General features: G+C 38.5%; 1 protein-coding gene across 3 annotated transcripts in view; it reads right to left on the bottom strand.

Moving 5' to 3' along the window:
• Positions 1-18,375, bottom strand: part of TENM2 (teneurin transmembrane protein 2) — a gene marked incomplete at its 5' end in the record, with an annotated part of 567,758 nt that overhangs the window by 73,416 nt on the left and 475,967 nt on the right. For 2 of the 3 annotated variants that reach the window (XM_082064051.1, XM_082064053.1), the window contains 3 exons: positions 511-696; positions 2,150-2,350; positions 7,814-8,008. In XM_082064051.1, the coding sequence (XP_081920177.1) occupies positions 511-696; positions 2,150-2,350; positions 7,814-8,008 (582 nt within the window). Of the gene's footprint in view, positions 1-483; positions 697-2,149; positions 2,351-7,813; positions 8,009-18,375 lie in introns of all 3 variants that reach the window. The other variant, XM_082064052.1, reaches the window with a different exon arrangement.

Here is an 18,375-nt window from a genome sequence, read left to right as displayed (position 1 = left end):
CCTGTGCCGGCTGGCAGGAGAACGCTCGGGAGCTATTTCTGTAGCACCAGGAACACTTATTCCTCCACAACTTGACCCCTGCTCTGTGTGGGGATGGTGGTGATGTGTTTCAGATGCGCTGTCTAATAGTGGGAGAGCATCGATGCATCAGACCGGGAAATTAAAAAATATGTCATTCACACAAAGGAATGCATAGTTAAGTTTGAAAATCTTGGCTCAGATGATGCTGTAATGGACCATTTGTTACATATCTACTTACTAACGTTCATCTGCTGGGGAATTTGTTGTTGGGTTTTTTTTTTTCCTCCGCTGATCAGTTTGTTACTGATTTTAAATGATTCCAAGAGCTCACCTGCATTTCACCCAACACATTTTGAGTCAGAGTTAATACCTGAAAGCACTAGGGTCCCTAAAGGAACAGCCTATTACAATACACAACAGTAACTATGTTTCTACGATTTATGAAAAGAAAGCAATATGTGCCTGTTTCGGTGCCTGTCGTTTGCCTACCAATGGTGCAGTGCTCCCCATTCCAGCCCTCTCTGCATTCACATTTCCCATCTTTACAAGTGCCGTGCTCTGTGCAACGGGGATGACACACACGCTGGTCACACGCCTCTCCTGTCCACCCTTCTTCGCAGCGACACGCTCCGCCAATGCACACCCCGTGAGTGCCACAGTCGACGGAGCACACTTCTAGGAGAAGAAAAGAAGAAGGATTATAGCTGGTTCGGGTCAGCCCCAGCGGGGCAGGAGCAGCAACCTGGTCACCAGGGGAAGGGTCACTGCAACAGGGAGGATTTTGCTGAAAACTACACGTTGCCAACGGCTGGACTGTTTGTATTCATATCAAAACCAGCACTTAATTTTTGCTTAAAAACAGACTTTAAAAAAACCACCAAAGAAACCAAAAAACAAACTAAATTATGTACAAATGTTGTTTTAAAATAAATCTGCTACTGTATGCCAGACAGACTGCTGCAGGACTGTATCCTCTGTTCAGACACCAGTTCCAAACCTAGACCTCTGGTGATTTTGATACAGCCATTGATTTGCTAAAAATGAGACTGAAACTCACCTAAAGCTCATTCAGCAGTGAATGGTGACAATTCAGGGTCACTTAGACTCTAGGAGCAATGGGTAAAAGACATGTTCAAGGGAGAGATTTTGGAATCCTATTACTAACATGGTCAGCCAGCCAGTGTCTCACTCCAAAAATTCTTCTACTGTTTTGTGCCAGCTGAAGTTGCAGAGAAGCAAGCAGAGGGGTCTTTTGCCTCATGCATCACCAAAGAGGTTGACAGTGAAACTCTCATTCATGAGTTTTTCTGGCTGCTGACGCATGAAGCGGGAAAAACACACCCTGATATTCATCTATCTGATGGGGTATTCTAAGTCATTAACCTTGAGAAATAACTGAATAAATGTGAAAAATGTTAATGTTATTTTCAGAGACTTGCTTATGGCCTACAGCTCCGTCTCAGGGTTCAGCTTAGAATAGAAATGCAAAATTCCCAGTATTTTTCCCCCAAAATAGAACATTTGCTGTCTTGTTAAAACTTTGGTTTTTTCTCTTTAGCTCCTTCTGTTAGAATAATCAAGTTCTGTGACTGAAGCTTTGGAGAGGGATAAAATTTCGTAGCTTACACTTTTATGCCTGCTTTTTAGTGTCTCTTGCTCTTTAATTATTTTTAAATACTCCATGTACAACTGAAAAGGGAAAAATCCCCTTTATTTGAACAGAGATTTTTCTGTTTTGTGATGTTTTACATAACTGAGTAGCATTTTCATGTACGGTAAAGCAAACCCCAAAAACTACATAACTGTGGTGTTTCCCATTCTTCAAATGTTATAAACATATTTATATATTATGAATTTTCATTAGCAGTTGGGAAACAGACGTGAAGCCCTTAAGTAAAGGGGGTCATCGTAGGAATGAAATACAAACTCCTAACGGGCATTCCCCTGACCCAAATTAAGAGTGTCACAAAAATAAGATACATAACGCACTTCTTCCCAATGTAGCTAAACAGCACCAAACACCTTCCAAAGACAGTTTTCTAAATGATGCGCATTTTGAGCTTGCTGTACATATTAAAACTTTAGGAAAACGGGATTACTGCGGAGTCAGGAAGGAAGACTTCCTTACCGACGGAGCAGTCGGGCCCCATCCAGTTGGGGTCGCAGGTGCAGAGCCCGGTGTCGGGCAGGTAGGAGCCGTGGCCGCTGCACTGCTCGGGACACTGCGCTCGCGCCAGCTCGCAGCTCAGCCCCCCCCAGCCCGGGCTGCACAGACACTCCCCGTTCACGCACACCCCGTGGCTCGAGCACGTCGGGTCTAAGCAATCCACTGCAGCAGGAAACAAACAGACAAACAAAACAATGCGGAGAGAGGTCAGTTTGCACAATGGGATGGTTGGAAAACTGGAGACGCGTGCTCTGAAAAGTTGATAGCGCTGTGATAAACAAAGCAAATCGATGTAGTTCTTCAAGTCGTATTAACACCTGGGAAAGTGCGATGTGATTTGTATTTTAGCTCCAGATAAACCAGGGTGTGAGTGAACAATGAAAGGTTACTGCAGGAACGCCGCAGTGAAGAAGCACAAGGACTTAGAAATTACACTTAAATATACACATATAGTAAGAGTTCCACACATAAGTTTCACCTGGGGATACTTCTTCCTGAAATACTCTGAAATTCCCAGGACTCATGCACTATATTTAAATAACAAAACCTAAAATAACGGAACAAATTGCACCTTTTCAAGGATATTTTTCTTTGGAGTTTCTTCATCAATACTGCTATTATCACTATTGAAATGCTAGAGCATTGTGAGAATAACATTGTGATATCTACTTTAAGTATCTAGAAGGCAAAATATCACTGGCTTTCAGCTTCACTTAGACTCCTAAATTATTCAGGCACTTTGGAGCATTTGCTTTGTGGTCCATTAGTAGCTGAGCTGTGAAACTGAGAGTCCCAGTTACTTCAACCTGTATTCTAACCAGCAGATAATTCTTCTTAAAGAAATAAAGAAAACCAGATACAGATAAGGATTTGATCTTTTCTCAATCCAGAAGCAACAGAATAAGAAAGTGAAAATAGGTACGATGGAAAATCCATGAAATTTCAGTTGCCATTTCAATCCTGTTAAAGAAAGAAATGTTATGGGCTGTCTTTCAAATAAACTCTATACAGTAACATTATGATCCTCAAAATTTTTATTTTGTGTAATGAATTGGTGTAAGTATGCTATGCTCTACTGCAAATACCAACATAGGGGCTTTACCAACTGCCTTTTGCTGTGAAATTGAGGGCCAAGGTCAAATTCATGTCCTAAATCAAATGAATTCATCTCATGACTGGTATATATTAGCTCCCAGCAGAAGGACCTAGAATGATTGGCATTCTCTCTTGCAGCTCTAGGAAGATCTGAGCTTATAATGAAAGTGATTTATCTCTCATCTTTTCCAAATTGATCCTTCTAAATTAAGGCAGAGACATTTTCACTCTACCTTATGTGAACAATACTCGATCTTTAAAATCTCAACTTTTCTATAAACAGAGTCTTGTCAAATTACTTTATGTAGTTGCAGAATATTTAAAGTAAGTATATAGATATATAGATTAGATACAACACAGAGCATTGAGGCAGGCACATGCAGAGAAGCAATAACATGAGTTATCAGAATAGTTTTGATTTTAGTTCAGATTATAGTAGTACAGGAATAAATTGCTATAAAATTCCTTAAAAGATTTTCATTTTAATGATGACACTAGCTATGTGTTTTTTTTTTTTCTTTTTAAAGATTTAATGCTTAGGTAATTGGACATTTAAATATTGTAATGCAGTTTTGTATTTATAGGTAAACCAAGCTTGCTTTATGGTTCTGTTCACGTAAGATTTGATAAATTCATAAATTGTTCTAAAATTATCTGGAATGCTTGTCCTCTACTGTTGTTCCTTCTGGGTGCTTAATGAAATTAGAAGCTGCCCAAAAGTTTGGACATGTCTTTCACACTATTTCTCTTGACCTTGACAGACACAGAACTGTGATAAAACAATCTGACTAAATAAAGACAGAGTACAAAGATTTAGGTCAATTTACTTGGAGAACAAAGATTACTTTCCCCCCCGTAAATTTAGTCTATTCTGGTTTTTTTTGAGATGGTGATATTTTAATGGAAAATGTATAAAGGGTAATATGTGTATAACATTGTATGTGGCAGGACAGCTGACTTTAGGAGATACTGATGAGTCCTCATGTACTCTCTGTGTCAGAAAGGTATCATCTTCCTTCACAAACCAAAGTACTAACAAAAGCTATGTGAAGCACATGAAAAACACCACCTTCTTCTACATAAATTAACCGTCTTTCCTCTATCCAGAATTACAGTATTCGTGTAGCTGAGACTTATTTCCACAGAATAAGCTTATCAATAACCCTAAGCCCCAAATCTCCCTTCTTTTACAAAATAACACACCTTTGTCCATTGTTCTAGACAAATATACTTTATAGCTGTTTTGTTCTATCATATGAGTAAGTAATAGCTTTCAAAGTTTAAATTGAATAGAGTTTTAACTTTGAACTCAAATCTTGTTCTATTTTAATACGTGCTCCTAGAGTTATCATCTTGGGGCAGATCCTCGGCTGCTAAAATTAGCATAACGTGATTACCTGCAGCAGAACTACACTGACTTCTGCTGCAGAGGTGCTGGCCTCAAGTCTTTAGAAGGGTTTACAATGGTATTTAACAAGGATTTATAAATGGAACTTCTTTGGTGTTTAAACAAAGGAGAACGTGCCTTACCACGTAGGTACATTAGACTTAGAACTCACAGCCCCTTGGCAGCTCAGATCATTAGAGCTCATTTAGTATTGGGCCCTCTGTGGATTTGACAAAAAAGGTACAGAAAGCAATTTATATCCCTAAGGACAAAAAAGGAGGTCAAGGAGTTTTCTGAACAATATGTACCATAAAACCCCCAAAGAGCCATGAATTACACTTATGAAGTTAAATGTCATTGACAAATGACTCGACCATGAAGCTGACAGGAAAACCACCCTTAAACTGCACCGAATTGGACAATTTCACTTGTCTCCCCCTAAACCAGATTGAATGAAACCTGACAAATATGCCACTTCATCTTGTGTGCAAATTTGTTAATAGAACAACAGTGTTTATGCTGCAAAAAATTTTGCATCACAAATATTGATTTTGGTGCCACTTACACTTCAGGTAAATTGTTTGAACAATATGACCATGATGAATATCAGAAATAAAAAGCTAACGGGAAGAAAAAATATGCTGACCCACTTCTTCTAATTCAATATCCTAGTTGGAAAATGACAAATGAATCAGCCTTTGCCGTTCCTTTTGGAAGCACAAATCAACAGAAGAGATCTCATAAATTATCTATAAATACAGATATATTTATTTGTATCATTCTACCATTAGAATGGCAGAATTTTAATTCACACAAAAAGTTTTTTAAGAAATCAGATGATTACCTGCAACTGGAGAGGCACCACTTTATATTATAACATTTTTCTGGTAGCTCTTGAATTAGTGTGAGAAATATGTCAGAAGAAATGGAATTCTAGAGTAGAAGCATAATGGTTGTTTTTATTTATTTGTCAATTAATTTATTGATGTATTTACTGCCCAATGATGTATGAAAAAGGTTATTTTAACCTTTCTTGTCATGTTATTGGCCCCTTACAAGTTTGCAGTCAATACCTCCTGCCTTTCTAATCCATTTATCTTTTAAGAAAAACCTTATCCTTTCAAGCATACTGCTGATTAAATAATGTACGGCCTTTCACCCCACATAGTAATTCACCTCCCAAAAACTTTGTTGACTGACAATGCTTTGCAGTGTTTCCAACTGTGAATGGTGTTAGCACTAACACCTTTGTAAAAAAACATGCACTAGTTTGTCCTGTGACCTTGTCTGGAGCTGGTGATGTGCTTGTTTCACCCGTTTCAAGCATTCACCTTAGGAGAAGCTGAGTTAAGCACTACAAGAGCCCGTTTGTCTCCCAGGAGTGCTAGGGGATTCCAGATGTCTGGCCCAGATATACCACAGCCATTCTAGACAACTCGAAGTAGAGCGAGAATTCCATGCAAATAGCTGGAAATTACAATCAAGATGAGGGAGGAACTGCTTACAAGGTAAAATGTAGACTCCAATGAAGTAAAGATCATTATACCTACCATACTCTCTCTAATAATACAAGCATTTATATGACAACACAAAACATGATCAAATTCATATAACTTCATTAGACTGGGCAAACCATTGCAGTTACCAGAAACTGGATGTTGCAGAGTATGCTGAAGACAGTCTTTTCCATATTTGATTTCAATGAGAATGCTAGCTATAGCAAGGCATTTCACAGAATTTCTGGATATTTCCTATAATCATACGCTCAGGGTGAACTGAGAACTATCAATACTAGCAGACAAAAAAGACATTACAGAATTTTCTGGATATAACTTAGAATGCAAGTTGTTAAAAACAGTGGAAAAACTCTGCTGACTTCAGTTGAATTCTGGACTAGAGCTTTAGAAATCAGTGTGGTGAAGCTTTCCTGGAAGGAGGTGACAGGCATGCACTAAACAAACAGTTGCAGATTTGGCAGTCCCACTAGTCCTAGCTTTTGTTGTTGTTGTTGTTGTTGCTTTTAGCAAAGTAAGTTCACCCAGGCAAATGCAAGATCTTGTCCTAAAGGTGATGACTGCAGTCCACATCCAAAGGGTAAAACCTCTAGTGACTTAGGTCCCTATAGATTTCTTGTGTTTGTTTTTTGATGGGAGATGCAGCTCTTTACTACAGTGTAAGACAAAAATCAATACACATGGTAGACAGATCCGCATCCACACGGAATACTCCATAGAGACTCTTTAGTCGGAAAACCCTGCAGCTCCAGTCCTATCACTCTAGTGCTCAAACTGTTCCTCCTTCAGGAGGATTAATAAGCTCTGGAATGTTTTCATAAAGTAGCTTGAACTATTCCTGCTCTGAGGATGTGCCAAGGTATGCTGAACTGTCTATTTAGCAATCCTCTGGGGAGTTAAATTCCCTTTTAAAACCATCCTAATATACTTTAAAAAGAAAAGCTGTCCAATTTATGGTGTGCATTCTAATAGAAAACACTGTGAACAAAACTAATATTGAGCTTTATCTATGACCGCATTTTGTATGGGTTATTTTGTTAAATTTGCTCATTCTATATACACAAAGAATTGGACACTTTCAACATGAAGAGCTTTTCTGCATTTAAAGGACAGTTATAATTTGTGTGCACCATATACCTTTCTTTAATCCCATGTGATTGCAGCTAACAGGAGTAACTTGTCCAACACAAAGTCTGTCAGGAACATGGATATCCAAGTCTTTCAAATTTGTTTCACCAACTTCTCTCTTAACAGTGACTGATATGTTTGCTTTGTGTGGAGCTGCAGCCATACAATTTTCCCTGCCACTGGTCCTTTTTCCTCTGCCTTTCACATCTAAAGTGTTCAATAAATATAATCCATAAAAAAAGATTTATCTTTACTCTTCAACACAGGAATTACTCAGGTTTACTTGTGACAGACAATCTTAATACTGCAAAACAACATATAATAGAAGGTGAGAAGTTTTGTCTGAACTTTGATAGATCAGTAAAATTGTGCGGACTATATTTTTACCCCTCTTTTACAACTATCAGCTACAGCAGTTTTACATTTCAATTTTTATTCTATTCTTTCCTTTTTTTCCTTCCCATTGAATAACTCCAAAACCCAGAAAACAAACTCAATTACCTTCTTCACAGTTTTCTCCTTTATAGCCAACAGAACAGACACAGTTCCCTTCAATGCAGGAACCGTGACCTCCGCATGAGGGATCAATACACTGGCTGATGGGGACATCACATTCTGGACCTTTCCAGCCACTGTAGCATAAGCAGGTGCCTTTAGAGTATTGACCATTGCCACTGCACAGCACCGGGCAGGCAGCTGGAAAAGGGAACGAAAGAAGAACAGCAGAGAGGGTCATACATGAGTTCACGTAAAAGAGTGCTAGAAATCCACTACCAAATACTTAGACATATATTCAAATACGTTAATCTACTGGCAAAAGAAATCGAAGCTAATTTGTACTAGTTCAGTTCCTCATTTCCCAAATCATTTGATTATTATATTATTTAATAAAATGCAAACGTGTTGAGCATTCTGAGAACACAACTACTATTCTTTATAGACTATTGATGAAGTTCAGAATAACTGATGAAGTAATGTGAACAAATTTGAGTCTGACATTGCTCTGTTCCACTAGGTAAACATCCAGTTTCCACAGATAGCAGAAGACAAAGTATTCAGTCCCTAAAACACTTTATAATAGAGCGTATTTCTTCTTCCATAACACTTTTTTAAGGTTATGTCCCCCCAAAATTTTAGACCCTTTGACTTGTTTTTGTTTTTTAGTGTAAGAATCTTGAACACATGGATACCTCAAGTTTTAATCTACAACAAGTGCACCTTGCCACTAATATCCCTGCTGAACCTTGTTTTCCCAAATCCCTGAGCGACTGCTCCTACCCTGCATGTATTGACAAGAAAGCACCATTAACCCTTATCCCTCTCTTATTATTAAGGGGGTAAGACACATTTTGAGTAAATATTCATTTATGCAAATGAAGTGAAGCCTGTGAATAATAAAAGTAGTCAGCAGGTCTTGGATGCCAGGAATCAGATGTTGTACATATGCAGAGCAATGGAAAGGAAGAAGTGGTTTATTAAAAGCCAGTTACACACAAACGTTCCAGTAAGGCATATTCACGCTCCTATATGCCCATGTCTTTAGCAATCTGTGAACTTCCATGCCTGTCAGACACTGAATGTGTGGTCACCAGCCAGAGAAACAGAAAAAATAACAGAGGAATAACAGAAAATGGGAGTAATGAAGTGAATCTTTGAGGAAAGGTGCACTTTTGTGCTTCTCTGTGATGCAGTTTGATAAAGACAAAAAAGTATTTCCCTGTCTTTTCACCCTTCAAAGAAATTAGAAACTAACAGCTAGTTTTACAATGCCAAAAATATACTCAAAAGCTACTATTAATCACTAAAAGGTCCTACTGTCTTCTTGCTTCTATTACCCCTTTAACCTGAATGATCAAGCAGAACACAAGTAATTGATTTCTTACAATGAAATGGGTAATTGTCCAGTTGTACAACTTCTCCACTGTTCAGTCCTGTAACCTTTATTAATCTTATCTGTCCCATTGATCTGCTTCAAGAACACACTTCAGATAGACTTTTTCAAGAATTTTCTTATTTGAAATGAGAAAAAAATTGATTAGAAAAAAAAATCAGATTTGTAACCTGAGATGTTAGCTAAAATTTAGAATGCTGAGAATTATTTCAATTAAGACTACAGGTCACATGTATAATATTTTTTAGCCTGTCTTTTCTACAGCTGAATAATAACAAAATCAGAATGGTGAAGATCGGGGTTTTTTTGCTACCCCTCCTCTGTCTTAGGTCAGGTTTTTTGGTAGCAATAGGACTTCATTCTACTTCATTCCTGTTGTTCTCTCTTACTGTAAGTCTTGTTCAATCTTTTCCTTCCTCACTCCTAAAACGAGTATGAATCTGAATAAAATACAATTTTCAGCAGCAGTTTTCTGATTTCAGATGTGACATACGTTCACAAGTGCTTTATTAAGTTCCAAGAAAAAGTTTATGGTGAAGTTCTACCAGTTTTGCTTGTTGCAGCTGGTTTCAGAATTAAGTTTACTGCACCAGCTGGACTGAATTACAATGCAGGCAAAGTTCTGTTATGTCCATACTGCACTCTAGGACAGCCTATTTTGCATCTTTTTGCACGTCACCATCAAACACCCTTACATGATACACAACACACTGAACCAGTAGCAACTCGTATGCTGTATGACTAGCTCTTCCTTCTCCCTGCATGCATTGCATCATGGAGCCCACCTCTGCTCCTCAGCACGTGTGGCTTTTCACTGCCTGGACACCCTAATGCTGCTACTGCAGGTCAGATAGGTGAGCCACAAAGAAAGGGAGCAAACTAGGACCACTTCCACTCTTCCAGTAGGAAGACCTGGGGACACAAGCTATTTCTTTGCCCATAACTCTCCATTTCACTGCAATTAAAAGTCTTGTTTGGGTTGATGTTGATATATTTTCCCAAATTACTGTAAGCAAGGTAATAACTTTAGTCTTGGTCTATTTACTTGCCATGGTGTAGAGGATGTGGACGTGAGTGATCAGAAGGCAGCTTGTCCTGAAGACCCGGAGTAATCATGAATGGCAAGTTTGTTGATGCCACCTTCCACACCCTGTCTCTCAGCTCCTGTATGTGGTGGTTACACTTGTAGTTCTTTTGTTCAAGTCCACCACAGAAGGAAGACATATTGTTAGAAGCAAATGCTCTGTATGCTTCCCAGCCATTGAAGAGACTGAGCGTTATCATTATTAATGGTTGATCGGTGTAGCTTCTCCAACTGCACAGGCACACGCCAGCTCATGCCTTGCTTTTGCCCGTCAACATCCTAACCATGCTGCGATAGAGCTGCATGGAAAGGTCGGTTCCCAGGAAAGCTAAACGAATCAGTAGACGGTTTCTCCAGACAAATCACATTTGTTCAAGTAGTTATAAAGACAAAAGTTCGGGCTGACTTACAAACTGGATGCAAGTAAGGAATAGATTTTATTTTGCTAATTTACAGGTCAACATAGCACTCATCACCAGAAAGGACTTCTGTTCTGCAAACCTCTCCTCTGGAGTCAAATCTCAAAGGCAATAACTCAATTTGAACAGCACAGTCTCCTACGAGAGGAACTGAGCAGAAATAAATCCATTACCAAAATAAATAAAAAACAAAACTGAAAAAACAACAAGCAACCTAGACCTAGCTGGGTGATACTGTGCCAGCCACCCCGTGTGAGATTGCTCCTCTCCTTGCCTTGCGCCTCAGTCTCATTAAACAATGGGCAATTGTGGTCCAGCTAAAGAGATATATATCTGCCACTTGGAACATGTTTATGGGAAGGCCATTCTTAGATCCTACTTTTCATCTGAATTTGCAGGGTTCCACTTCTGGGAAATCAGAGACTGGCACAGCAGAAGAAACAGTACTAGATGGTGCTGGCTCTTGGGCTAAAGAGCTCCTGCAGTAGTGTTTTTGCTCTGCTACAGTGCTTCAGGAATCTCAGTAAAAGATGAAAGTTATGTCACAGCTTTTCATTCCTGTCTTCATGTTTCTATCACGTCAGAGGTCTTGCTATGGTTTGTAAACCTGTTCAGTCCTAGTGAAGCTTGTATATAAGCTGAAGAGTAATTTGCTTTCAGTGATCTGACACTGCAGTGTGCATTGCCAAGATGTTAGTGACACCAGAACTGACTTTGGACAAATGTGAGAATCTGTCATTTCACCTTAGGGAAGAAACGAATAGTTACGGTTAGGACACTTGTAACCTAAAGCCACAAAGTTTAATCTACAACCCTTTGCTGGAGTTACTCTACAAACCAGGAATATCATTTTGAGAGTGAGAAAAAATGACAGAGGCTCGTGGTCAGATTTCGGCATTTCCAAGACTGCCATATCACTAAGATTGCAGGAGAAACATGTCAGCAAGAATATAAGCAAGTGTAGGTTATAAGAAGCTGGCATGTCACTGCTGTAAGATATAGCTCTTCGTTAATGTTTCTGCTGTGGGTTTACAGGCTGTCCTAAGTGAGGAATAGAGAGAATCAAGCTGCTCTTCCATAGAATGCAGGTGCAGGCAGCCTAAAAAGAGGTCTGCTAGGCTTATTTATTATACTAGACCATGTTGCTGCTGGGTTGGACCCAAAACAGCCCACTCTAATTTTATATCCAGGTTGCTTCCATTAACGTGCAAACAACTCCAGAGTTATCTGGAGTTCTTGTTATCCAGGACTGCTTATTTCCCCTATGTAAAGCGGATGGTGCCTGCTCCAGGAGAGAACTGACTGCTCTAAGTTTGTTGAAGGAGTGTGAAGAAAAGTTGGTTTATGTAACAGAACAATCGAGTTCCATCTAATTTCTGAGAACAGATAGGTTGCATAAAGACAACATGTATCACATACCAGGATTGTCAAAAAGTGGATAGAGGTCTTCAGGAGTAGTTATGGCAACACTCAAGTAAGTTGAGCACAAGGGTATAGCTCCTAAGTGTAGTTTAAATAAGCACAACAGGCATTAACCCTAAACATGGTTTTGTTGCTGTGATTCTGCCCTTTAACAGTACTTTAACAAAGCCAGATGAAGTTCTCAACATGGGGCTCAGCTGATCAAGTTACAGCCAACGGATACTACAGACCTTTGAGTCTATAGACTGCACACATTTAAGAACATGAATTGAACAGGAAAGATCAGCCAAACATTCCTCTAGAAGTTCTCTCTCTAACAGTTACCTTTGGATAGGTATTTTTTGAGCAACGTTGATATTCCTTGATGCATGAGGAAAGGTGGTTTGGTAGTAGCCTGTTCCATACAGACCAGGAGAGGAGATGGTGAGGGATAATGCCCAAATAGCCTATCATCAAAAGCCACCATTTGGTCCAATGACTCTTAACACAAAGGAATCTCAGTCTGCGTACACAGTCCTTTCACTCACCCTTACAGTATTCGCATGTACATACTCACGAGAGGTGTTCTTCTACAGCACGGCAAGAAACCAGTAAAGGATATCTGAGGAGTCAAACTCTTGGAGGCTGGTGCAGAACTTGGTTTAGTTACACAGCTGCTTGGTTGAGAGGCCTTCCTCTGCTACCTGAAGTTCCAAACAGGATTTGAAGGCAGAGTTCTGGTTTGGTTCCTCTTGCTGTAGAGCAAATATTACCCTGGTGCAGAGAGAATCCTGTACCACTAGGACCTATGCTGGCAGGTCTCTACTGCAGACTTTTTTCAGTTCCTCCTCATAAAACAGACAAATTAGTATACTTCTCTTGAAAGTTATTTGAATTTCTGGACACGCAAATATGCAGACTCAAAAGGTTTTTGAACATGTTTCTGCAATGCTTCCCTGTCCTGGACCAGGTCACATCCAATGCCCTTACATGGCTCTTACTTTGCAAGGAGCTCAGAAATGGGGCATAAGAATGTTAGCTGCTTTGTGCCATCTACAGGCTTATTCAGAGCCCAGAGAAGCTGTCAGGAGTTACCCCATATCAATATCGAAAGCTTCCAACTAATGTACCACAGAATTTTGAGGTGAGATGCTCATGGTAGGTCAGTGAGGGGAGTCACTGCTCTGGATGGACAAAACTGCATCAAGCCCGTTGGAGTACTGTTTGAGTAAGGACCAGAATGGTTTCATTCATAATGCTTGTAAGCTCTAATCTTGCAGATAAACCAGATTCTTCTTACCACAAGGTGGTGTGCAAAAAAGCTGAGCTTGACTCCCCATTCACAATGTAAGCAGTAAGGAAAATTAGGACTGAGTATTGAACTGCAAGTTTAAGGCTAGACTAACAGAACACCTAGACAGAGTCTGAAGTGCCCTTACACCTCAAGCACCGCTAACTGCTCCATCAACGCATTTTAACAGGATTATCTGACAAGTTAAAACTCATGGAAGAACTTTCCCTGACTGAACACAAAATTAGACAAAATCATGGAATGAAAATCTACACAGGATGCTATAAACAAAGAGACATCATCTACTGTGGGAAGTCCTAACACAAGGTATCTCTAGAACCAAATGAATTTACTGGAGAAGCATCACAGACAGGTACATTTTTTACTCTTCCTCAGCTATCTGCTGTATGCCACCAATTCTGGGCAAAATGGAATTTTGGTCTAAGCCATTGCAGCTTTAGTTCCATAATACAGTCTCTGTACAAACAAAGAAAGTAACATTCTGAAGAGATACTATTTATACTCCTATGTAAGATAAGTTCAGCCCTTGTTGAACTGTACAGAACTTTGTCAGACCAAAGAGAAATAAAGATTATTTTTATCTGTAGATGTTCCTGTTTAGAAGGATGAAGAGAGTTTCAGTCCTGCAACTTTTGTTATAGAACACAGCTTAATAGAACTATGCCTGACAGCATATGCCCTTTCAGAACTGCATAAGGATCACCTGTTCTGTACGGGTGAGCACATACTTGCATGTGGAATCGGTCTCTCGTAACTAGTATGACCCAACTGTGCAGGATGTGCACTAATGTTAGTGTGCATAGCACTTGTTGAGGTTTACGCAAAGTTTGCTTGGGGTCAGATGAAAACTTGGTTCTACTCCCAACCAAATGGACACATTTTGAGTCTTCTCATCAAGAAAAATTTCCAAGTTTTTTGAGTCTGATTTTGCCTAAACAATTTCTCCCTGTACTCATTAGTGCAAGTCAGCCCAGTGTCCCTAAGCTTGGAGGAAGTCATTATGTATCATGAAACAGAGTAAATGTTTTTCAAGCCTTTAATACCACCATATTAGCATTCTATAGTTGTCTCTCAAAAATCAGCTGAGCATACAGATCGGGCAGTTTTGATACACTCTTTGGACAGAGTTGCACAAATTCCTAGTTATATAAAAAATGAAATACACACTAGCATAACAGAAATCAGCTGTTCTTTGCTTCACTGACCGCTGGGGATTGTACTGAAGACAGATGTAGGTCAAACTTCTTACCAATGAACCTTACCAGGGAACCTTCTGGGTGCAGTTCCTCTAGGGGATAATAAATTCGGACTGTAATAACTCATACTTGGACTTCCTTTTAGCAGAGATTAAACTGCTACTGCTGAGACATTATGCATGATTTTGCCAGTGCATAAAGAAAATGGATTACTACTTATGACAGTCTAATCTGAAACCAATACATGCATTCCAGGTCAGCTCCAAACTGGAGTAGAAATACAGGGAAGATGCAAAACTAACGTAAATTACAACTGTCTGGTTCCAAATACCTAAAAAATATTAACAGGGTCACATTGTACTGGCGTTTTTCTCTTTTTGGTCTTTATCTTGATGACACATATGTAGCATTTAGTCTACAAATGCTAAGTTCTCTTTAATGGACAAATTAGATTAAGATACAAGCAGGTGAAGACATATTTTACTGATGATAGAAGCTGAATGCTACTACAATTGTATACCAAAGCCCCGAATAATTTTAGATTCAGTCCAAAATCTACAATAAAGTGCTTGCCTACAATCAGGCTCCTAAAGTGAACTCATATCTATTTAGATATAAACAATCTTTATTTCTAATTGGCTTATAATACAAAAAATGACTAAACCCAAAGGCATTGCAAAGATATGCATTTTAGAAAAACAGCCCAGTTAATTAAGAACTTAATTTCTGCCAACCTTATTCAAAATGTTGGCTTTAGAATTTACATTATTATTATTTTAAACAAAACAGTAATGAAATATAACAAATTATCACTTCCCTTATTACATCAAATGTTTGCCCATATTTCTAAAAAAATAGGAGACATTCAATATATGAATATTCTTATTTATAGTTTAAAAATAAAATTTTTTGTTTGACAATATTTTCCTTCATATTTTACGTTTAAACCTATTTGAATCAGTTGGGTGTACATTTCACTACTTGTCCGCATGCCTATTAGTTTCAACTGGAGTTAATTTATGGATATGAATATTGGTAATAACTGCTAGGACCACTCCATGATTTATCCTGTTTCACACTTCTACTAGTTTAGCTATTTTTATGCTATTTTCCTGGAAAGAAGCTGTCCCACCCCTAGCAAACTTATCCCCAATAAAATCATTCTGGAATGGGAGATTGAATGAATTAAGGCCCATTTTCTGTCGTCTGTTCTTTATGCCTCACAAACACGATGTTTGCATGGTCAGAAAGAAAGGTGTTTGACTAGACTGCCTGCTCTTCAGAGCTCACCAGCTTCCATCAGGCTGAAATGTTCTTAAGTCACAATTAGGAAGATCTAGACCATTATATGCTTTATTATTTACTTCCTGAAACTGTTTGACTACAGAACACACAAATAATTTAAATGCTTTAATTATAGTGGTACTCTACGCTTGTAGGCATCAGGTCAGCGCTGAGATGTATAGTCCTCGATAGTAGTCATGCTCCCTACTCCTTAGTGCAGTTGCCCAAGCCCGAGCCTTACCAAGCTCCTTGTCGAGCTCTGTCAAGCTGCACATTAGCAAGCAAGAAAGAGATTCACAGAAGAATTTCCAGAAGGACAAAAAACCCATCAGGTGTGTCAAATCTCTGACATTCAGAAACCATTTGGGGAAAGCAGCACACGCTGACTTAAGCACTAAAGTATGGATGCTTTAATTAATCCAGGGTGAATTTAATTGCTTTAGTTAAGTGGAAATTGGGTTAAAAATGATGCAGAGCATTCTGGGGTGTGTTAAAAACATGACATATGAGTTGGATGAATCGATAAATTAAAAGCGCACAGATGTTTTAATTAAACCCAGGAAAGTTAACGAAGATCACTAGAGACTTTTAAGCCTATGATTAATTCAATTCATTTAAAATACCTGTAGAGATATGGGGATGCCTCCATTTTGGGAGTTATAGAAGTTCTCAATCGATAAGTACTTAAGCTGTTCTATAAAAAAAATGGCAGGTTTTTTATAGAAGTGACTGAACAACATTAATTGTACAATGAATATTTACATTCTTCTGAACACTCAGCAAACTTTTGCTATGGTCAAAATTTATCAAAACGTCATAGTTTTCCTCATTGCCTTCAACGTGACCTTATCTGTCAAAAAGAAAACACTTCTTTTTTCTTCCTCTACCATTCTACAAAGCTCCTATTTCCATTAGATAACTGCTTTGCTTACAACTGTTACAAAAATCTATGTAAGAAATGTGAATATGTCTTTCCACACTATCCCGCAGGAATTTCCAGACCCACAGCAAATTTTTTAAATTATCTCTTTGGGGTTGGTCACTTGCTACATGAAAATTTTGCTTCATGAATAGACCCTTATGATATTTTTAATAACAATAATGATGCATTCTGTAAGAATAGGGAAAATAAAAATTAAGCAAACAACGGATACATTGGAACTAAGGTAGTGATGGATTGAAAGGGCTGAAGCCTCATCACTGCTAGCATGAAGATGAGCTTAGACAATCTAGAAAGCCATCAACACAGATCTAAGCCTTAGTGCTCCAAAGATATTTGAGAGAGAAGAATTATTTTCAACTCTCTGTGTGATATATGGTATTGGAGGTAAACGTAGATCGTGGATACAAATGTCCTGAAAACATGGACTAGTGATCTAAACCCCTTTTTCTGTGAGAACTTGTAACACAGAAACAGAGCTGTGGAATTCCTGCTGTAGATAAAAGCAGTGAGGTTGATACAACTGCAAGAACAGGCAGAGAAAAATTTTATTTTCTACCAACAGAAGGAAATAAACAGATGTTGAAATCAACTGCTGTCATAGACAAGCATATAGAGTTTTTTTTGGTATGTCTTGATAACTTCATCACCAGTAAAACTGAGGAGGAAGGGAAAACTGAACTGTTTCAGAGGTTTCAGTAGCTGTCTCAATGGAAAGGGCCAGTGAGGAATCAATGAGATGAGGCTTCAAGTTCACAAGAAGCAGCACTAAGGACAAACACCAAACACCAGAATTATCCTTCCAAATGTGTTGTGATGCATAACAGAGAAGCACTAACACCATGAAGTCATTTATGCACCTAAAAAAATACATGAAAATGTGAAACATTTCTTCAAATATTTTGGTAAGATTTTGCACCATTCCCAGTGAATGCTGTTAAAACTATTACTTCTCTGGTAATGGTTTAGCTCTGGCTTAACAGCAGTGCCGCAGATGTAGGATTGCGCCCATAAACTGCAGTATTCAGGGTATTTAAAACCCAGACTGCTTTGGTCTCATTTTAGTTACTACTATTTGCCTTATTAAATTTAGTGGAAAAGATTCAAACCATAACACAATTAGTTGCAAAGTTCAACATTAGCTGTAGATATTTCACCATTTTTCTACATTTGAATTAGAATTTTTTTGTTTGTTTGAGAAAGCAAAGGGGGATGCAGCTAACTGAGTTTTATCTCACCCAAATAGGATCTAAATATAGGAAAAGTTCTAAATTACAGGTTCAAATCTAGATATAATGTAGATATGAAAAAAGTCATGCGTGCTGAAATCGGAAGCTGTGATTCAGGACTGCTTATGTTATTCAGAGATGGCAAATGTCTATGGATCTCTTAACAGCTGTATTTCTATAACACGATTTACAATATTACTTAATCATAGTTGCTTCAGTGACATTTACCATCGTCACAAGGACTCCAAGATGATCCCAACACAACTGCAAAGACAAACTTTTAGAACTTAATGAAATAAACAAATAA

This window comes from Streptopelia decaocto (genome assembly GCF_964273445.1).
Source record: "Streptopelia decaocto genome assembly, chromosome: 12".
Classification (NCBI taxonomy): Eukaryota; Metazoa; Chordata; class Aves; order Columbiformes; family Columbidae; genus Streptopelia; species Streptopelia decaocto.
Note: the sequence above shows the minus strand (reverse complement) of the source record. Positions and strands in the feature narration are given on the sequence as shown.